We start from the raw sequence: 22025 nt of genomic DNA on the forward strand, positions 1-22025 counted from the left end.
GTATATGGACTCCTTTTTTCTTTATTTTCTCTCCCTCCAACCAAAAATATGTAATTCAAGTCAGGCGTTTGTAAGTGACAAGTTGAATTATAAGCCATCATCATTTTCTTGTTACGATTTGAGTGTTGGGGACGGCATTCGTGACTTGCGCCAGCAGTCGGCATCATTACACACTTGAAAAATGATAGGGGACGGCGGCGGCAGGTTTAGTAGGCGTCAATCAAAGACTGGTGCTCAAACTATCATCACATATCATGGAGAGAAGACAGTCATTGTGTGTAGTGTAGATGTATTAGTCTAAGCCAAACTTTTTGCGTGGCTGAAGTGTGGTCTGCTAGACGGCTTTGTCGTCCCGATATCTATGTTGTTCTACTCTATGCATAGCACCGCCGGGGTCCCTTTGCTTGATAAAAACACGCTTCCCAAAAATGACCATTTGCTTTTTTGTCTTCCTTTCCAGTTTTTTCCCCCTGACCGTTTGTTACCCAGAAAGAAAATCCTCTTTTGAGTCCCCATTGAACCCTAATTGAACTCGCTGAAAAACTTGACATAATTCCATCCACAATCCCCATTGGATAATACCCAAAACAAATGGAAACCTGGGTGGCTGTCGCCATTTTTCATCCTCATTAAGTTGTCTCTATTGTAATTCGCCCCCTGTTGCGCGTGTGGCAAGTGTTTTTTTCTGTGAAACACGGAAAATAAAAGACAGGTCGCTGTTTTATCCGTTATTGGAAATCTTCGATATCGTAATATGGTTTGCTTGACGAATCAGACATTTAATCCTCAAACAGGCCAGACATCTCCTCAAGAAGCTGGTCGGCCGTGGGACGCTCCGCAGCATCCATGCGCATAATGCGGTTGATGAAGTGGGAGGCAGTGCGGAAATCGAGGGGCTCGACCTTGCGACCTACGGTCAAGGCCTTGGCGGCCATGGCCTTGCCAGGACGCGCCCGCTCGAGGTAGGTCTCGGGGATTGCGCCGAAGCGACGGGACTGCTGGCGAAGGACCTCGAAGATGTAGCTGCGGTCGTGATAGCGAGCGTTGGTAGGGCGGAAGGGGTTGTAATCGCCGCCGTGGAGAAGGGCAATCATCATGGAACCGAAGGCCCAGATGTCGCTGGCGGTTCCCCAGGGAACCTCCATGAGCACCTCGGGGCTCGTCCAGATGGGAGCGCCAATCAAGAATCCCTTGCACGCAACATCGGAATCAACCGAGTAGGAGGCGCCGAGGTCGCCAATCTGAACGTCGGAGAAGCGCAGATCGGGGTCGGCCTCGGAGGCGGAGGCATAGTTGACGAGAATGTTGTCGGGCTTGATATCGGTGTGGATATAACCATCCTTGTGCAAGGTGGAGAGACCACGGAGGACTGCGCGGGCGACGAAGCGGATTTCGCGGTTGGTCAGGGGCTTCTTGATGGTCGCGTTCAAGAGGTGGTCGTCCATGTGGCGGAGGACGATCATGGGAGCATCCTGCTGGATCTCGTCGATGACGGGGCGGAGGAAGGGGTTGCCCTGGAACTTGCGCAGGACGTTGTGCTCGTTCTGGGCGCCCGAGATGCCCTGTACGCCCTTGACAATGGACTTATTGCCCATGGGGTTCCTGGTCGACGTGTGAGTCGGTTGACTAGGCGTGCACCTTGGCGATCAAAGCAACTTACGTAGCGATCCAGACACCTTCACGGATCTTCTTCTGGATTGTGTAGCGGCTGGCGTTTCCGAGTAGGATCTGGCCGATTTCGAGGGACGGGGTCCCGAAGGCGGCGAGACCTCTGGGGATCATGGTGTCGGTATGAGTAGGTGTGGTGGGTCTGTGTTTGTAAAGTCGGCTGCGGCAGGAGGTTGTCTTGCGTCTCGTCGAGATTCGCTTCTTCAAGTGACAGCTTGCAGAGGCTGTCGGAGAAGGACCAGGTCGATATAGATCATTAGGTGAGATGTGAACCCGGGGAGGGGATGTAAGAAGAAACCGGCTAGCACGAGATTCCCGTCATTCCATGCAAATGGAAATGTTGTCTAGACGAAGGCGGCGAAATAGTCTAAACAAGAGTAAACGATTAAAGGAGGTGAGAGGTGGTTGTCGGAGCAAAGTAGTAGTAGTTGTAGTAGAGCTGAGGCGAGTCGAGACGAGTCGAGTCGGAGGAGCAACGCTTCTTTAACGGGCAGTCGGATACTTTCAGATAGTACCTTTTACCAAGCCAAGGTGACCAAGGGAAGGCCGCAGGGCAGGGGCGTGGCGTGGGTGCGTGGGTGGTGGCGTGGGAAGGGAGTGGGATGCAAGATGGGGGGGAGGCAAGCTTAGCAGCATTAGCGCAGGGTTTGGCACTTTTCTTGGTGGGTGGCACACAGATCACCTCAGAAAGTGGAAAGACAAGACAACAAGGCACGAAGGGAAGGACGTACCACAGCAGGGTGGTGATGGTGGTGGTGGTACATTGCAGATAGAGTACAGAGAGTAGAGCAGACTCCCCCCCCTGATTCCTGATTGCTGATTGCGGCGGGATGGGCGAGCCGGACTTTGGCGCCCCAGCTGAGAGGTACGTACCAGCTCACCGGGGAAGGGGGAACGGTACGGATAAGTTCCTCTCCCACTCACTCACTCACTCACACACACTCTCTCTCTCTCCCTCTCTTTCTCTCTCATACACACACCACAACACACTGCACACACAGACAGCAGACTGAACAGACAAAGTGCCAGACAGACAAGTTCCGGCTGGGCACGACTGACCGAAAATAGCAGCTAGCAGCAGCCGGCAACAGTCAGGCACCGGTGGCTGCCACGGGTCGTGCACGGCGGTGAGGCGAATCCTCGGTAGGTTCGCTCCAGTTTAGTTTCACTGGACTGGCGGGCTACCGTCACCCGGGTCCAGAAAAAGATTGATGGGACTCCACTAGGAGAAATAAAAAGATTTTCTAGCCCATGGCACCTTATCCAGGGCACTTGATCCACGCCCTCGGGCAGGGTAGTGTCCACTACCTAGTAGTGGACGGGTACACTACGTGCATGGTCGGGGGGGTCGGACTGTGCGTGATGGAGGGTGGCCTATCGGTCCATGGCCGTAAAACGTGCGGTGGACTGTGGTCTAGATCATCACGTCAAAACGGCAAGGCACAGTGTCGAGCACCGCCAGTCGGGACCGTCTCGAGCCAAGGAGGGAAGGTCAGCTGCGTGCATCAGCCAGCAGGGCCCTTGGGGAGCTCCAACCTGCTCCAGTCTGCTCCATGATTGACCATGGACCGCCTTGGAACACTCGGGATCTGCAAGGATGAACCGTATTCTGGTAGCTAGAGAAGCTCTTCTCGTAGGGGTCCCCCTCCTCCTGTCCAGGTACGCGCTCGCACCACACCCTCGAGCCCTCACGCCCTGGTGGCGTTCCTCGAGGACACCCTCAGCGACTGAAAGAGTGCGTCCAGGCGGCGAGTTGGTTGGCTGGCATGCCGCTGTCACCGACAGGCCCCCGGCTTTGGGTGTCTGCATCCGTTGCCTGCCTGTTCTAGATTCTAAAGTCGTATTCCGGCACGGGCTCGAGGGCTGGATGTGTTCGGTGCATATCTTGCTCTTGCATCCTGCTGCACTTCTGCAACTGCTGCTGCAACCAATACAAGCACGCAAACTGCATCGGCAATGCCTTCCCTCCCAGCGGGCGTGGTGGTGTGCTTATTTGATTTTCTCCGAATCGGCTCCGGCTCCCAGCTGCCCTTCGCACTGCAGGCTGACAAGTGCGTGTGATCTGTGTGTGGGTGACTGATTAAAAATGAGAAATGAGGTGTGGGTAGCAAGCCGCAATCCGTATTCCGCAATCCAAGTCCCCTCCCCCCTTCTCACACAACGCCATGGTCAGCAAGCCGAAAGCCGCAATGCTGCAAGCGTTGCGCCAGTTGGTTGGGGGCGAGGTGACTTCCTTTGCCTGTGCCGTGAGAGGGGGCACGCTGACAGGTGCTAGCAATACCGGGCTTTGCTTGGCTGCGTCTACTTCTGCGTCTGCGTCTGCGGTCTCTGCATTTGCACTTGCGATTGCAGCTGCATTCCTCGCAGGTACCAGCTGGCACAGCGGCCTGCCCATAGTCCGTCTTGTAAGTAGTGTCTCGGAAATTGGGACAAGGCCCCAAGTGGTTCAAACGTGGGGGCCGATGGCCAACGATTGCGAGATGGTTTATAGCCAGCAGCTCTGCTCCAGTGTAGCGTCGGCAACTGGCACAAGACGGCATACCTAGCTCATCGGATCTGCGACACGAAGAGACCAGCGTCAATCGGTGCCATCGGTGCCATCTGCGCCAATCGAGCATACCAATTGAGCCGTCCGTCAGCACTCCGCAAGCCACAGTCACCCCATAGATGACCCAAGCAGGTGCGGGTGCGTGTGCGGGTGCTCGGCGGATGCGTACCCAGACGTAGGGCAGGAGGCAAAGTGATGCGCGCTGGGGAGGACTGGACTGGATGCAGCGGCTCCAGTCCGTGCTGTTGCGTGCCTCCCGAAGCCTCCTCGATTGGTGCGTCCACCCAAACTGCTTTGGCTTTCGGTCTGCTGTGTAGGTTTGGGGCCGTTCGGTCGCAGGTCGGTCAATCAGTTGCTCGTTTCTATCAAGTTTCCTGGGCGGTGGCACAGTGGCATTGACATGAGCTGGCCTGGCATGGCGAGTACAAGCTAAGCTGCGTACGTGTGTACTGTGGTACGGCTGCGTCCTGTGCGTGGTAATAATTGACACAGGCGGAGGTTGCCGGCTGAGGATGGCCGGCGCCATGCGTAATGTGCGTAATAACGAGCTCATCTGGCTTCTGGTGACTCTGACCAGGCTCAGCGCCTCCCCCCCCCCCCCCCCCTCGATATGTCTTGAAGCTCCTTTTCCTTTGGGCAGCTTGGCAATCTCCCTGTGGCATTCACCCTCTCATGTGACACTTATTGGGCAATAATTGGGTGTTGTGTCTATGCCAGCGGACGGCATGGTGTTGTTCGTCATGAAACCGGCTGCTCTGGGGACGCTTCCGTCTGGATGTGCTTGGAGCTATGGTGTCGTAATGCTTGTTGCTTCTTGCTTGACGCTGGGTGCTGCGGTGCAGCGGTGCAGTGGTGTCTTTCTGTCGGTGTCGGTGTGATGGTGTGGTGCAGCCAAAGCGGGAGGAGCCTCACCCCCCGAGCTACGAGGGGTGGGTTCCTGTTCATCACGGGACGAAATGCTGCGACATGGGAATCTAAAATGAAAATAAAAAAATAAAAAACATGGGGGAAACGGGGCGGGGGTCGGGGGACAACGAGGGACGAAGCCGGACGGACGAGGGCGGCCACGATGGGGACCAGAAACAGTTGCAGCCGGCGCAAGTGCAGGCGTAAGTGGCATTCCAACCGCCAACCGCTAACCGGGAGGAATGAACGAACGACTAGGCGGAGACGCTTCCCCGGTCTCTGCCCCTGCCCCTCCCATCCCTCCCTTGTAACCCCTGGTCATCCCCCCCCGCCGCGGGCCAAGGTGAGGGCGACGGCAGGTGAGTAGCCTCAGCCTCCAGGATGGAACTAGCGCCCTCTCAACTCCCGTCATATGAATAATTTTCTATTTTCAATGCACTCAATTACTCAATGATCCAAAACAATAATCATCTGCCACCCCCTTTCGACCATTTTCCTTACCAAATTGCTTGTTTCCCCCATTTGACTCACCTTCATCTCACCCCCGGCACAGTCCACCCACGTCAACTACCCCAACTTCGTGCCCTCACCTGACCAGATCCAATTTGTCGGTCCCTGGCCAAGTGTAACCCCGACACCAAAAGAAAGGGACAAGAAAAAAATAATCATCCCAGCTTTACCAGTTGCTGTCTCACATTCAACAAAAAAAAGTTACCCGAAGTCTCCGACCCCTCGGCCGACATCGCTGCTGCGACCCCCCCAAAACTCGCTTTGCACACCGCTCTCACCTGGCCAGCCGTCCGGCGTCCTCGCGCGCGCATAGCCAACAACTCCTCGAACCACAGCCCAACATTAGCAGCACACCCGTCCACGCATCCTGCTCGTTCGTTCCCTTACCCAACTCGTTCCCAGCCGGCCTGGACCCGACTGCGCCGATACACTCCCAAAACCGAGTCCACGTATGCTCTCCCAAGCACAAACACACACAGTCTAGCCTGCTGCTACCCGACACACCCACAGCTCCCTCCTCCCTCCAAACACGTCGCACAATGTCCTAATCCCGTCTGCGCTCCCCTGTCGAGTCATGCCCGTTCAATCCAAGCCCATCCCCGCCCTCTATACGGTGTACATCCTCCGGTCCACGGTACGCCACGCGTCTCTCTACATCGGCTCGACCCCAAACCCCCCGCGCCGTCTGAAGCAGCACAATGGCGAGGTTCGCGGCGGTGCTGTTCGCACCTCCCGTCTGAGCCTGCGGCCCTGGGAAATGGTGGGACTTGTGTCCGGCTTCCCGGGCATGGTTGCTGCGTTGAAGTTTGAGTATGATCTCCCTCCCGTCCACTTCCTTACACTGCAACTCTGGCTCTCGTTATGCGCCCGCCTCGCTTCGGACGAAGACTCCCCGAGCCACCCCCCTAGCTAATACCTGCTTCCCGACCATCCATCTCCATGCGCATGCTGATCAAAAGAAAAATAGATGGGCGCTGACCAACCCGCATCTCTCTCTGCACATACCTTCCGCATCGCGCATCACCGTCTCCAACGGAGTTAAGAAGAATGGTCACCCACGCCGACCTCGCGCGAGCTTGGCCTCTACCCTATCCAATTTGCAACTCTTGTTGAGTGTGCCGAGCTTCCGTCGATGGCCGCTGAGGCTGCACTTCTTTGCGAGAGATGTGTATAAAGCATGGCAATCTCAGCCTGCCACGTCGGCCGAACCCCTTTGCCAGCCGCTTGACATTGTCACCGACTTCGGTGCTGACCCCGCGGCACCTTCGGATGATGCTCCTTGGGGCATCCACACCCTGCCTCTGGACTACACACCGATGAAGGAATACGTGGAAAAGGGACAGTCCATCATGGCATTTGAGAGGGAAGGCAGCTGTGTCATCTGCAAAGAGGCACTCCCTCACGGCCAGGGATTACATGCTGTGTGCCCAAACGAGGGCTGCGAAGGCGTTGGCCACCTATCATGCTGGAGTCGTCATATGCTCCACCATGAGGGTGAGCAGCAAGCAATCATCCCTGTCCAGGGTCGCTGCCCCCAGTGTGGTGGTGATGTTCGGTGGGTCGATGTGATGAAAGAACTGACGTTGCGGGAAAGGGGTTCGAAAGAAATTGAGACCCTTCTGAAAAAAAAGAAGAGGCGAACGAAGACTTGATAAGATCCACGTGGATGTGGATGTGTCAAACGGATCTTGCAGATCCGTCTGCGAGATAAAAAATTCTCTTGCGGCCCGCGAATCCTGTTTCTTGAAAACCACATGAGTCAGACGGCCGTTCATGAATCGGAAGGCCATGAACAAATCCTTCGGGTTGTCGTCATACCAGCAAAAAGCTACTCACACAGGATAGGTCTTCATCCGACCTCGCATCATACTCTTGCTACAGAAAAAAAAAACACGCAACAGCAACAAAAATCCCTGTCAGCTCAGGTTGCAGGATTGACTCGATGAAGCTTATTATCAGCTATCAACATATGAGTTGCGCTAGTCGTGTTGCCCTTTTCAGTTCATTCGAAGTCTTGGACTTCATCTGGGTGCTTCAATAGGATCGGCCCGTCTGCTAGTCGAAATCCCTCAATTGGAAGATTGAGTATTCGTATCGAACACCTGCGGCGGTCTCGCACCTGATTCTGGTCTCATCCATCAGATCCCTTGTCTAATAACGACAGGAAGCGCTCGACGGGGCTGAAACACACCGTCGAAGTGGCCTGAGGAGGATGATCGCTTGACACTAGATATCACACGGTTTTGTGTCTTTATGGCCGGTTGCGAGGGCATTCAGATGCTGATGCGTGCTGGTACACGAGTGTCACTGCCAGCCATGCTCCGCTAGAGAAGATCAGCCGCCGAACCTATAACGGTCTGGGGATCTGCGGCACCGGTAGACCTTGGCGCCACAGTCTAAGACAGCAATGAGCTTAAGACTGCTCCTGCAAACGTTGACGAAGGTACTGGCCGACTCAGGCGTGCATGCATGGCATGATATCCGATTGCCGATCAGATGGCAACTAGAATGAATATTGATATCTCACGCCCCTGGCCATCTTTGTCTAATAACTAAACTCTTTTTCGCCATGAGCATGCTACCTGTGATGTCTCTGATTCCCCCCGCATTTTAGTTTCACGGCACGAGAGGGGATCGATGCAGATGGGAGCTGATCTTGTGAATCTCTCTCACATGGCCGGTTGTAGGCATGCGGAACTTTACGACTTGAGGAATGCTCGCCGTAGCGCGGCTGTATCTGCATTCACATCAGCATAGTGTCCTCACCAAGACACCCGCATCCGAGTTCAGGAGCTCCTGCCGAACACGTTTTCATGTCCGCGAGCGGCCCAGGAGGGATCGATATCGCGTTGTACATCGGAAAGTCAAAACTGGGACTTTGCCCAAATCCCATGGTGCATCTCCCCGGACAGAGCTGCTGGTACCAAGTCCCGCGGCGGTGCCTATCCCCGATGCTGGATGCAAGGGGGGTTCCGGTGATCACTCTATTGACCCGTGGCAACTGTACGGTCTGGACAAGATTCCTTTGCAATGAGATCTGAGGGCAGCAGTGAGTAAGGTCTAAAGGAGAGGTAAGGGAACGGTTGGTAACAAGCCCGTGGCGTCTGTAAGGCGGGCCGGGGAGGTGAGGTGAGGGGAGTTGCTCGCTGGCAACTCCTCTTGGGTATCGTATATACTGCGGCGACCAAGACGAGCAACCAAGACGACAGAGAAGACTTCCCATCAGCGGAGGAGAGCAATGGATGTGACAGATACAGGATGTGAATTCGTTGTTGGACCTGGACCTGGCCCTGGCGATGGTAATAGTCTGTTAATTGAGGTTCTGCAGGTCTTCAACCCGTCGACGTTTTGATGCATGTCTTTTGATGAACGCGAAAGTCATCGATCCATGAATACCCCCTCTCCCCCCCTCAGCTCCGCCGTCATAAGACATGAGGACGACGACACTTGCAACCCGCCGCTCGTAATTATCCCGCACCAGGCAGAACAGGTGATCTTTGTCTCTTCCCTGAAGAACAGCAATGGATGATGGCCCCGCCGGGTTTTGTTCAGGCGGGAAGTTGGTTGACAGCACGTCTGAAGCGCCCAGCGTAGTCATATATGTAGGCTGCTTCCCTCATGAAAGGCGTCTTTCTACCTCCTTTCCAACACTGTATCATCCTGACTCCCGAAAGGGGGTTGGTTTTGGTGCAGGTGAGAATCCTCTATCACCTATATATGTTCTTCCCGCAGGGCGACGCCAAGGGCAAATGGAATATATAAACACTCAATATTAAAAGAGGTGTCGAGCAGAATTGGCATAGTTCTGTATCAAGCAGGAGAACTCTTAAGCTTGAACAGGAGACCAGTTGCCATATCGACCAGGTCTTCGACACCCTTCGACCATCTGAGCCATGTAACAGAGGAGGTCATATGCTTATCTATAATGTATTAACATCCTCTCGGTATCCTCCTCTCAATACGTCGATAACCCGTAGGAGAAGGTTACTGCCTCATCCTCACCGCATTGACAAGGGAGCTAAGGGTTGTGCTCGTCCTACAAGGGATCAGATAGATGCTTGACGACTGTATGAATGTATTGTCGCCTGCATCTTCGTCTCTAACTGGAAGATAGAGGCACAAGACTGTGACACAGCGCTGGGGTGGATAACCACGTAGTCAACAAGCAAAAATTCATAGCCATTGTCGCGCATATTTATACTGAGCACTACAGCTCGTTCCCGGAGAAGAATAAGACTGTGGCACGTGGAGAGAGAGAGCATGCCACAGTAAACAGCAACACCACCGCAGCCTCCGGGACTTCCCTAGCCCCGTCCATTACCATGGTTATAGCAGGAGAAAGTCCTCCGTCCGCAGAAAGGGCGCAGGTCCTCCGGTATAGGTAGGCCGGCCCGGGAGGCGGCGAAGATGCCGTCACTCCCGTCCGGGGCCGCGGTTGCTTTCCCGTGCGACGTCCGAGCGGATGTGGATTTGCACCGGGCGGCGACGATCACGGCGGAGATCCCGCTGAGACGGCAAGGTGGGTTGGAGAAACAGTGTGCGTGGGGACTGCACCATGTGGCAAACAATGCCGCACTGGGTTTGTCGAACCGAAGTTGAGATATCCTAAAGGATGACGCATGACAGGGTTCAGTCGAAACAAGTAACTAAAATGGACCGCAGAGAAAGGAGGGACGAATAAAACGAACACCCTACAAAGTCCGACCTCTGAGATGACGACCCCTGATGATCACCAACTTGATGAGATCGTTAACACACATGGCCAGTCTGACAACACCACAGAGGCACGCTGCGCTAACCAGATAAGAATAGCACACAGGCCCCCCTGCGAACGAATGAGTATTATTCGAATGGTAGATTTTATTGAAGTAAGGATATCACGGTAAAGTGGCCATCCACCACTGAGTGCCTGCCACACATTCACACTTTAATATCATCGCCAGCCGCCACACACGACATCAGACCCACCATATACCGATGACTAAGCCAAACCCAATGCACTGCAAACCACGGAACACCTGTGGTGAGTGCGAAAAAAAAAAAGTGAGTCGCTCGCCCGCCCCCGCAAACAGGGCTCATCCTCGACCTTGGACCGATCTGGGACGCTAGGCGGGATTCTCCAACGTCATATGGCCGTGATTGGCTCGCTAAACGGACGACGGTCGCCACCCCCTGTCGAGTCAGCGGCCGATATCAGATGTTGGTTTCTGGTGAGGGCATGCGGGCATGCAAAAAGAGTGGACACGGCAGGTCTGTGGCCCGTGGCACCGTGGAAGCCTGGCGTCTGGTCGGACTGGTCCCCATCCAGGATCCTCGGGAGCCATGCACCCTTTTCAGAGGGGTTCGGTCGGAACTGCTCGCAGTGCGCGACCGAGCATTTGCGATGTTCCCCAAGATTCCTCCCATTCACGTCGCGACTACCTTGATATCAATTCGTGTGGGGATGGAAAAAGTCGCCGCAGCTAGGGAGTAATTGGAGTGTCTGCTGCCAGATGGAACTGCCGACATGAAGCGCAGGGAGGATTTATCTGCACATATTTTGCATCCTGCATCAGGTCGGCCAATCGCCGAAGCTATGCCGGATGATCGGGTGAGGGATTGCCCTTGAGGAGAGGCATCCTTCCGACTCATAATCTACTCGAGGGAATCTCATTCCGACGACCATTCCCAGCGATGAGCGCTGTAGGTTTGCGACCGTGCGCCAAGCGATTCATGGGTCCGCCTCTGCGACGTCGTCGGCTCTCTGTGTGTGTGTGTTTTTTTTTGTGTGTGTCTGATGTCGCAGGTCGACCAAGATGGATGTCAGCAATTGGTGCAATGTACCCGGGTACGGAGATTAGTCGGGGCTTGGATGTACCTCGCACCAGGGAACGGAATGACGCCAGGGTTGACCCCAAAGGGACTCTGGGTGGGAAATTGGCGAATCGGCGGAGCACCCAAACAGACTAGGGCAATTCAATGCTCCCTTTGATGCGGACGCATTTTCCATAAGATGCCTCTAGCCGGGTCTAGGCAATTGACCACGGGCGTTTGGCTTGAACGATTTGCAAGCATAACCCAGTGTGCGCTTTGGCGAGGGGGGAGGGGAGGGCATCAGAAACAGAGGGCATTTTGCAGAGGTTTTTCCGTGAGGCTATCTATCGCTGGAAGGGGATAAGTGTCCCCGGGGACGTCATGGAGGGCGGTACCTGGTGGGCAATGTACCGGGTACTTCTGGGTGGTGACCTGACGTCCAGTGCGGACCCACTTGTAGTGGGATTTTGCACCGACAGACGTGAGCTGTCCCTTCCGTTCCGCCCTTTTTCGCCCTCGCACCTGCCCCCCGTGGACGGTGTGGCCCTTGCTGGGTGCGCCAGGTACCTTGGCATGACCCGTGGAACTACCGCCCGTCGGTGCTGCTCTCTCTATCTCTCTACCTCTCTGCTCTCTGCCTATCTGCTGCTCTGCTTCCGCCCTTCCGGCAGGAGTGGACGTGGAGTGGAGGAAAGAAATGCACCTTAGTCTGCCCAAGGGCCCTCCTGCTCTCTGCCGAGCGAGTTCCTTCCATTGCTGTTGCTACAGCCGGTTTTTGCTCCCGTCGCTTTTGCCCATGCATGTCCGTTCCGTTCCCACTCCACTTGCTTCGCACCTGCTCTCTGCTACTTGTGCCTGTGCCTTTGCCATTGCCTCGCCTTGCCTCGCCTTCCCGTAGACGCATTCACGTCCCTTCCCTTCCCTTCCCTTTCCTCTTTCCAATCTCGCCCACACTAACCAACTAACTAACCCACACGATCCTGCCCGTGCGTCTCTTCTCGTCCCCTTCCTCTCCTGGCACTCACCTCTTCCGCTCCTCTTCTTCACCCGCTTGCCTAACCCACCCGGCACGGCCTCCATCCATATACACCCTGCACCTGCGCCTGCACACCTGCACCTTCCCTTTCTTTTCCTCGCCTTACCTTCCTTACCTTATCCACACTTCCCACTTGCTTTCCTCCTCCAAACCCCAGTTTCCCTTCTACATCCTCATGACTCGGCCCGCCCTCCTAATCCGGTCATTTCGAAGGTCTTGAACACGCTCACTTGGCATAAACAAATTGTGCGCCATCCTCAATCTGTATGCGAGGTACCCTTCGTGAGTACTATACCTCCGCCTTGCCCACCCACTTTTGCTTGTCGGTACCTGTTGGCCGTCTGCACCTTAAGCTTTTCCGGCCGTACCATATATCTGACATCTCTCGCTCGCCTCCCCCCCCAGGCCGATCTCTCCTCCCTCACAACCCTTGTGGAATGCACTCTATCTAGCGGCGATACCTGAAAAACCAAGTACCGACTCGGTTATTCCACTCCCTCGACCGAAAACGAGCCAGCTCTTGTCGGGTCCGTGATGCGACAATCCCCCTCGCCTACCGATCCCCATCCGCTCGCATGATCTCCCACGGTACCCGCCGTCTACCCGAGTACCTGTGACCGCGATCCTCCGAAAAGCCCTCGATAATCCCTAATTCCAACCGCCACTGCGCCTGTTGAACAGGCCTTTCGGCTACCCCGACCGACACCATGGTCTCTGCCCCTACAACAGGCGGCGTGGCTGCTGCCAACGGCACCGGAAGCGCGAATGCAAGCGCGCGAGCCTCTCCAGCTGTCGGCTCGTCGACCACAGCCTCGGCCAAATCCAAGGCCGCCCAGGTCAACTCCAACGGCTACCACCCAACGAACCCCCAGGTCCCTCTGAGCTCGATGCGAAGCTCACCTCTGGAACTGACCTCGGTCGAGCGACGCGGACAACCCACGGCGATTAAGGAGCCCGTCAAGAAGAAGTCCCGCCCGCACGGCCTCGAAGATGCGCCCACCTACTGTCCAACCGAGGAGGAGTGGAAAGATCCGATGGAGTACATCAAGAAGATCTCGCCCGAGGCGAAGAACTACGGACTGTGCAAAATCATTCCACCGGACTCGTGGAATCCCGACTTTGCGATTGATACAGAGGTGGGTTTCACTGTCGCGTCCAAGGGACAGCGTCCTCGGATGCTTCCATGTGCCGCTTGGTCTGAAGCACCAGTCTGGCTCGGGCATTCGACAATTTTTCCTTTGGAGTGAATCCGTTGCTGACCAGGAGCTGTTACAGAGATTCCACTTCAGAACTAGAAAGCAGGAGCTGAACTCAGTCGAAGGCAGTGAGTCGTCGCGATTCGCTTACCTGTTTAGAGGCGATGCTGACAAGAGCAGGCACGCGTGCAAACATCTCGTACCTTGACGCGCTCGCCAAGTTCCACCGGCAGCAGGGAAACAACCTGCACCGCCTCCCATATGTCGATAAGAAGCCCCTCGACTTGTACAGACTAAAGAAGGCAGTTGAAGCTCGAGGCGGCTTTGAGAAGGTTTGCAAACTCAAGAAATGGGCCGAAATCGGTCGAGACCTGGGATACAGCGGCAAGATCATGTCTTCCCTGTCCACCTCACTGAAGAACTCATACCAGAGATGGCTCTGCCCATACGAGGAATACTTGCGACTCGCCAAGCCCGGAGTACATCAGCAACTCGAGTACGAGAACGGCGGCCCTTACACCCCTAGCCCTGCCGTCACCCCCATGAAGCGGTCCAACGTCAACACTCCTTCCAGTGTCAGAGCCGACTCCCCTGCCCGTCATGCGTCTGATGCGTTGCAAGCAAGCATCAACGGGTTCAAGAAGGAAGGCGACCGTGACACCCCGATGGCGGATGCACCACCAGCGCCTGCACCGCCCACTTCGGGATTCAGAGCGATCAACTCTGGTGGCTTTACTGCCGTCAATTCAGGCTTTACGAGTGTCAATCGGCCTACACCTCAGAATGATGCCACGAGCACGCCGCCGCCCAAGTCGTTCAGTCCTGTGAATTCCGCAAAGAACACGCCTGAATATCGTCCTTCAAATCTCGGCCCTGCAGCACTCAAACGCCAGATGAGCTGCGAAAGCCTTGACTCAGCAAAGAAGGACACCCCCACAGATAAAGACGACACCGACCCGGGCAGCAGGCGAAGCAAACGACTCAAAAAAGGTGAGTGATCTTCCCCCTCATTTCTGCACAAGTACCGATCGGCACAAATCGTCCCATGTCAGCATCTGCGCTGGCAGCTGCACTTCTCCGTCACGGCGGACTCCGTATGCAACAGGGTGCCATGGTTGCATGGGGTTGCAGGGGGTTTATTGTGTCCTGCGACACATCTTTCAACTGAGCCAGACGACTCAATTTATTTTTGTTTTTTTCTGTTTTTATGCAGCAAGCTACATTTTTATTGGCTGTGCAGCGATGCTAATGCCTTATCCTGCAGATACTGTGCCTACAGTGGCCGGGTCTCACATGTCCCTGTTCCGCCCATCAGTGCCTAGGATTCCCCGAGACGAGGCGTTGGGCCCTGGCGAGGTGAGCTGCGATCTGTCATCCCAACTAACGTTCCGAGCCCCTAACGCCCGGCAGAAATGTGAGCAATGCGGTAAATCGGAAGAAGGTGGCCCCTTGATTGTCTGCGAGTCCTGCGACCATTCTTACCATGGCACATGTCTCGATCCTCCGCTTAAGCACAAACCCGAATCCGAGTGGAATTGCCCGAGATGTTTGGTAGGCGATGGTCAGTATGGCTTCGAAGAAGGTGGTCTATACTCCCTGAAGCAGTTCCAGCAGAAGGCTGCGGACTTCAAGCAAGGGTACTTCGAAAAGAAGATGCCTTTTGACCCGGTCCTCAACTGCCATCGCCCAGTCACCGAAGAAGATGTGGAGACGGAGTTCTGGCGTCTTGTCGCCGATATTGAGGAGACTGTTGAAGTCGAGTATGGCGCTGACATCCATTGCACGACCCACGGTTCCGGATTTCCGACAGTAGAGAGACACCCCAACAACCCTTACTCTACTGACCCTTGGAATCTCAACTTGTTACCCCTTCATCCTGAGAGCTTGTTCAGACACATCAAGTCGGATATCTCTGGCATGACTGTGCCATGGGTCTATGTGGGTATGATCTTCTCGACCTTCTGCTGGCACAACGAAGACCACTATGCCTATTCGGCCAACTACCAACATTTCGGCGCGACCAAGACCTGGTACGGTATCCCGGGCGAGGACGCCGAGAAATTCGAGGCTGCGATGCGGGAGGCTGTGCCTGAGCTCTTTGAGACTCAGCCCGATCTCCTCTTTCAACTGGTAACCCTCTTGACACCGGAGCAGTTGAAGAAGGCTGGTGTTCGAGTTTACGCATTGGACCAGCGCGCCGGCCAGTTCGTTATCACCTTCCCGCAAGCTTATCACGCTGGTTTCAACCATGGATTCAACTTCAATGAAGCTGTAAACTTTGCTCCCTGTGACTGGGAGCCATTTGGCCTTGGAGGTGTGGAAAGGTTGCAGGTATTCCGGAGGCAGCCTTGCTTCTCGCATGACGAGCTGCTGTGGACAGCTGCTGAGGGAACGACGAATAATGGGCTCACGATTCAGACAGCCAAATGGCTTGCCCCCGCCCTCGATCGGATCAAAAAGCGAGAGTTGGCGCACCGAGCCGACTTTGTTGCGAAGCACCTCGAGTCACAGTGGCACAACTGTGGCCTGGCCGGCAAAGAGGACACCTCCTGTCCATTAAAGTTTGATATTGACGACGAGGACGTGCCCGAAGAGGAGTATCAATGCTCCTACTGCAAAGCCTTCACATACCTGTCTAGGTTCAAGTGCCTCAAGTCAGGCAAGGTCCTGTGCCTCGCACACGCGGGCCACCAACCATGCTGCGACATGTCAGAGCAGCAGCGCTTCCACGGCGAAGGCCATGCCGTCATCTACAGGCAGGCCGAAGAAGATATCGACTCGACTTATGCAAAGGTCCTCGAAAAGGCGCGCACGCCAGAGGCCTGGGAAGAGAAGTACGAGAAACTTCTGGAAGAAGAGGCCACACCTTCTCTTAAGACTCTTCGGAATCTCCTACACGAGGGTGAGAAAATACCCCATGACCTGCCCTCACTCCCTTTGCTTCGGGAATTCGTCGAACGGTGCAACGATTGGGTGGACGAGGCCGCCAACTACACAATCCGGAAGCAGCAAAACAGGCGCAAGAGTGAAAAGTCCATTCTCAACCGGAAGAACTCGTTGGATCAGAAGGAACGCGATGCGCGGAATGTTTCCAATGTGTATCGTCTTCTCAGCGAAGCCGAACAAATTGGATTCGACTGCCCTGAAATTACCCAGCTGAGGGAGCGGGCCGAGGCTATCGAGGCCTTCCAGAAGAATGCAGCTAAAGCACTGGAACAGATCCACCTCGCCGAGCTCTCCGACATCGAAGACCTACTTGAAGAAGGCAGGACTTTCAACGTCGATATGCCGGAAGTCGATCGCCTCTCTCGAGTTCTCGAGCAACTCAAGTGGAACGAGAAGGCCAGGAACAACCGAGGTGTTTTGCTGTCCCTGAACGAAGTGCGCGAACTGATCGAGGAGGGGAAGCGACTGGAAATCCCGCCGTACAACGATCATTTGTCCTTCTACATTGACCAGATGAACGCCGGACAGCAGTGGGAGAAGAAAGCAAGGGAGTTGACACACGCAGAGATTGTTCACTACCCTCAGCTGGAGGCTTTGTCGATGCAGGTCACTGCCAACTTCTTGCCCGTCTCGGCAGAAACTTTGGCTGCCGTGGACCAGATCCTTTACAAACAGAGGGAGGCTCACCGTCAGATCGTGGACTTGACCGAAAGATCACGAGATCGAGATATTCGCAACCGGCCCAAGTACACCGAGGTGGCCGAGATCATGCGCAGACTCGACGACCTGAACTCGAAGCCAAACGGCACGCTCGACCTAGAACGTGAGCAGAAGAGACATGAGGACTGGATGCGAGAGGGCAAAAAGCTGTTTGGCAAAACCAATGCTCCGCTCCACATTCTCAAGAGCCACATGGACTATGTCTTTGAGCGGAACCAAGATTGCTTCGACATCGTCAACGATAAGCCGCGCATGCCAGCTGAGCCCGCGTCGAGAGAAGCCAGTCCGGATCAAAAGGTGCACCGTTGGGAAGACCCCCGATTCCGTGAGGTGTTCTGCATCTGCAGAAAAGTAGAGGCCGGCATGATGATCGAATGCGAACTTTGCCATGAATGGTATGTGTGACTATTTGCCTTGCTAGAGTTTCAAAGCTGACAATTGTTTTTAAAAAAGGTACCACGGCAAATGCCTGAAAATCGCCCGTGGCAAGGTCAAGGACGAAGATAAATACACATGCCCCGTCTGCGACTGGCGAGTAAAGATCCCCCGAGATGCCGCTCGACCCAAGCTCGAGGAGCTCATCACTTGGTCCGAGAAGATTCCAAGCCTGCCATTCCAACCCGAGGAGGAGGAGGTATTGCAGAGGATTATCGACAGCGCCCAAGATTTCCGAAACCACATTGCCGGGTATTGCAACCCTCTGGTGTCTACCGAGTCTGAGGCGGACACCCAACGGTTTTACTTGCGCAAGATTGAAGGCGCCGAGATTTTGCTCGCCTACGAAACCAACTTCTTCAGACAAGAGCTGCACAAGTGGTGTCCTGTCGCACCTAATGCGCCACCGGTGCTTGAGGTCTCCAAGAGCACCCGCAAGCCGCGTCCGACCAAGCTTCAAAAGCTGTTGGCGCAGTTTGGTGTGGACGACCCCGAGGATCTTCCAGAGAACATGAAAGCCAAGGCCGCCAGCCTGAAGCGGAAAGCTCAGAACGCCGAAGCGGCGGCGGCTGCGGCAGCTGCAGCGGCAGCCTCTTCTGCGTCGGGTGCGACCGTGGTGCCTGGTCTCCAGGGATTCGGCCGGAAATCCGAGCACTCATCGGCGACACCTCCTGGTACGTCCCACGGCAACCGGGACCGCCAATCCATCAGCAGCAAGGACGACGCTATGGATATTGACATGAATCCAACACTCCATCCAGGCATCTTCATGTCTAATGGCGCATCGGGCCCGCAGCTTGTCGTCGGCAATTCATCCCTGTCCCTCGAAGAGCGCCTACTCCGAGGCCAGGAAGACGGGCTTAACCTGCACACCGACGCTGGGAAGAGTAAGGCTCTCGAGATACTGCGCCGGACTGAGGTTGGCCGGAAACGAGCTGTGGAGATGTTCGGGCCCGACGTTTTCAAGGGCGATGTTGGCATGCTCAACGGCAGAGATGATGCACCTCGGTCCCAAGAAGAGGAAAGGGCGGTCAACAAAATGTTTGACGACTTGACGAACCAAGACGACGACGATGGCAAGAGAAAACAGGAGACTTTTGACGGCCCGATCACGGCGGAAAGCCTTGAGAGCGAACGGAACGGCTTGGACGCCCTGCTAGACGGTGATTAGGGTCTCCGTCCTGGTGGTGCCCAGGTCGCCTTGCCTTATACTGGCTACAGCTTTTACAGCTTCTAAGCATGTCTGAGCGTCGATGGTGTTGAGTTTCATTTTATATGAGTAGGAGTTTGATTTTGAGGGTCGAAATCTTCCTAGCGATGGGAATCAGTTGGTCGTATGGGCGGATTGTATGATCAGAGGTGTCTCTAAGGTTACGGCATACCACTTTGCATTAGATGGGGAGAGGCGTTTGCGAGGATGCCAAATGCATCGTTCAGTTCGTGCTATCATTAGTAACCGTTTTCGCATTATCACAGAAAAGCTTTAGTAACGGGAAAAGTAATTTTGTTGAGACATTAATGAGTACCTCGGGCCCATGGCCCATGAAAGTTGAGATACTTGATGACTGCCCCATGCATTGATCTGCCGTGCCATGCCGTGCCATGCCATATTCGTGACCAGCGGGTTCGTTTCAGGGCCTGGGGGCTCTCCCTGATAACGTTCAAGGTCGTTGTTTTTTATCCCGTGTTTGACAGGAATGAATTGCAAGCACCTACCAGCAACGCTTATTTTTTCGGGCATCATAAATACTCTGCTAGAATACGTATATTGTCCGTGGGAAGGACCTATCGCGCGTGCTGCTAGCCATCACACTGTGAAACTTTATAGCGGCGTTTTGAGAGGCAGATACTGCCTACATCATGACGGTGTTGCAATCGGTATTTTTTGGGGGGGAAGTTTCCCGCTCCGAGCCATGCTCGTTGGCCACCCAGTCAAGGCTGTGACAAAGATTTGGTATCATAGGCCTACACTTCGACATGTGAGGTGGGTAGGTAGGTTCATCGTCTGGGTTGGAATACAGCAAACCAGACCAATCTGAGCAAAGCAACCAGCTTGAGTTTGGCATGCGGTGGTAGCTCAGAACAGTTCACACCAAAGCCCAGTGCCCAGTGGCCATAAACCAAACATGACCGCTTTCAAGACGCCATTATTAAGGGCGCATTGGCGCGGACGATGCCAGGAACGGATATTTAGCGACTGGCAATCATTTGTCCAGAGGCGATGTCACGTCGCGTTCTTGGAGGCTTGCTTTAATACACCTGCCCTCGCAAGCAAGCATAGCTTTGAACCGTACCGACCACAAGTAGACGGAGCTATGGCAGACGCTGCATTCTGCCGAGCGACGCCGGCGCCTGCAGTGATTCACGCACTTCACGATACATATTTCGAGACGAAAGTATGTAGATGCCTATAAATGAAACGGCTTCTAGACGGTGGACACCAGAACCCGAGATCAACGAAGGATCCATTCCCAGAATTAATCTCTGGCCACCCGTAACCCAAGGGTTTTACCAGCAGCGCCTTTCATCAGGTCCCGAAAGACCCGTTAGTTATGCTGCGGTGGGCGGCCATTGCTATCTGAGGAGAGAAAAAGAAGAAGAAGGAGAGAAGAAGCCGCACAGGTCGCGTCGGTTTTGAGGTTGTGGGAGAATTTTCGGGCCTGGTCTGTGCGCATTGCTTAGCTAAGGGTTTTCTTTTTTCCCTTTTTTCCTTTTCGTCCGTCATTTCAATGGGGGTAAATAATTAGAGCAGTCCTTTGCATCGCGAATCACGTGGGCAGTGCAGCTTAGGAAGTGCTCTGCGCTGATTGGTCGATCCCAGCCGAAAAGCCGAGGGGGTTCCCGTGCTTCGCTTCAATCGGAGAGTCCAGCGCCTGGCTCCAATTTATTCTTGGAGAGAGCTTGACATCAACACCTTCAACGAATCCCGCCCTGCAGAAGCCTCTCGTCACCACCCCCCCTTCAGGCCGAGACCCCCGATCCGAAGCAATCGAAGAACGCGCCCTTCCGACGCGAAGACTCCCTCCGACTGAACGAACCATTGCTGGATTCCCGCTTCCGTGAAAGAAAGAGACAGCCATATCCAACATGATTGCGCAACGGGTGGGCGTGTCGGCCCTGCGCCGAGGTTCGTTTACACCACGGCAACTTTGCGGAAGGAAAAATGCAGAGGACAATGGACGGCTGACATGAGATTTCCCGAGGTACAACAGCGGCAGGAAAGCCTTCCGTCTTCTTCAACCAGCAGATCCCCAAGATTGTCGCATCGAGCATGTCGACGAGCCAGATCCGGTACGCAATCGCCTCCCGATGCACATCCCGACTATTCCCTCAAGTCCCACACTCCCCATCCAGAGTCCCCGAATCTCCAAAGCCTGGCAATGGATGAAGATTGAAGTCTAACCTTGTGGCCCCTCCAATTAGCCCCGTCGCAACCACCAAGCTCACCCCTAACGACGGCCTCGAGCTCCTCGCCAAGCAGCGTCTCAGCCGCCCTATCTCCCCGCACTTGACCATCTACAAGCTCGAGCAGACCTGGTTCGGCGCCTCCATCTGGACCCGTATCACCGGCGGCACCCTCTCGGCGGCCTTCTACGTCTACTTCGGCACCTACCTCGTCGCCCCCCTGCTCGGCTGGCACGTCGAGACGCAATCGCTCGTCGCCGCTTTCGGCGCCCTGCCGCTTGCTGCCAAGGGCGGCCTCAAGTTCCTCGTCGCCTGGCCCTTCACCTTCCACTTCCTCAACGGCATCCGCCACCTGACCTACGACTTCGCCCTCGGCTTCAGCAAGCCCGACATTGTCAAGTGGGGCTGGGTCATCTGGACCTCGTCGCTGGTCTCGGCCGTCGGCTTGGCTTTCGCGTGGTAGATTCGGGGATTCGGGCTTATTAGGTGACGGGCTTCGGCCCGTGTGGTAGTGGTAGTGGCAGCAGTAATGGGGGGATGTAGGAGGGGTTTTCGGTCCGACGTTGAGAGAGGAACGATGGGAGACTGGAGTTTTTGATCGGTTGGCGCCTTGCTGGGGTGTTGCTAGGCGTACGGCCTCCCTCCTTCCTCAGCCAAAGGCGAGGGATTGTATAGACTGAAAGTTGTAAAATGAATTCCCTTGAGTAACAATCACGTTAACCAAACTGTTCCCACACGTACCAATGGGTAATTGGGGGGGATGTTTCCAATTGTGAAGGAGTCGAAGAAAGACTCGCCTAGGCGATACAGTGTTGGGCATGTCAAGTTCATCACATTGAGAAAACTGGTCACATGGCGCGTT

At 55.0% G+C, this 22025-nt stretch overlaps 4 protein-coding genes across 4 annotated transcripts; 3 read left to right on the plus strand and 1 right to left on the minus strand.

The window, feature by feature from the left end:
* Nucleotides 1–779: 779 nt before the first annotated feature.
* Nucleotides 780–1782, minus strand: EsH8_III_000152 (uncharacterized protein; the record flags this gene model as incomplete). The annotated part of the gene is made up of 2 exons (XM_083261877.1): nt 780–1602; nt 1661–1782. 2 exons carry the CDS (start codon nt 1780–1782, stop codon nt 780–782), a joined length of 945 nt encoding a protein of 314 aa, XP_083122364.1.
* A 4424-nt stretch (nt 1783–6206) lies between these two features.
* EsH8_III_000153 (endonuclease) lies at nt 6207–7284 on the plus strand (the record flags this gene model as incomplete). The annotated part of the gene is made up of 2 exons (XM_083261878.1): nt 6207–6442; nt 6600–7284. 2 exons carry the CDS (start codon nt 6207–6209, stop codon nt 7282–7284), a joined length of 921 nt encoding a protein of 306 aa, XP_083122365.1.
* A 5884-nt stretch (nt 7285–13168) lies between these two features.
* Nucleotides 13169–18929, plus strand: EsH8_III_000154 (PLU-1-like protein-domain-containing protein; the record flags this gene model as incomplete). Its single annotated transcript, XM_083261879.1, has 6 exons — nt 13169–13597; nt 13737–13785; nt 13838–14647; nt 14922–15013; nt 15068–17718; nt 17777–18929. The coding sequence occupies 6 exons, from the start codon at nt 13169–13171 to the stop codon at nt 18927–18929; spliced, it is 5184 nt and encodes a 1727-aa protein (XP_083122366.1).
* A 1916-nt stretch (nt 18930–20845) lies between these two features.
* On the plus strand, nt 20846–21626 carry EsH8_III_000155 (succinate:quinone oxidoreductase subunit C; the record flags this gene model as incomplete). Its single annotated transcript, XM_083261880.1, has 3 exons — nt 20846–20885; nt 20971–21049; nt 21182–21626. 3 exons carry the CDS (start codon nt 20846–20848, stop codon nt 21624–21626), a joined length of 564 nt encoding a protein of 187 aa, XP_083122367.1.
* Nucleotides 21627–22025: the final 399 nt, after the last annotated feature.

The sequence above is a fragment of the Colletotrichum jinshuiense genome, chromosome 3 (assembly GCF_051148585.1).
Source record: "Colletotrichum jinshuiense chromosome 3, complete sequence".
Classification (NCBI taxonomy): Eukaryota; Fungi; Ascomycota; class Sordariomycetes; order Glomerellales; family Glomerellaceae; genus Colletotrichum; species Colletotrichum jinshuiense.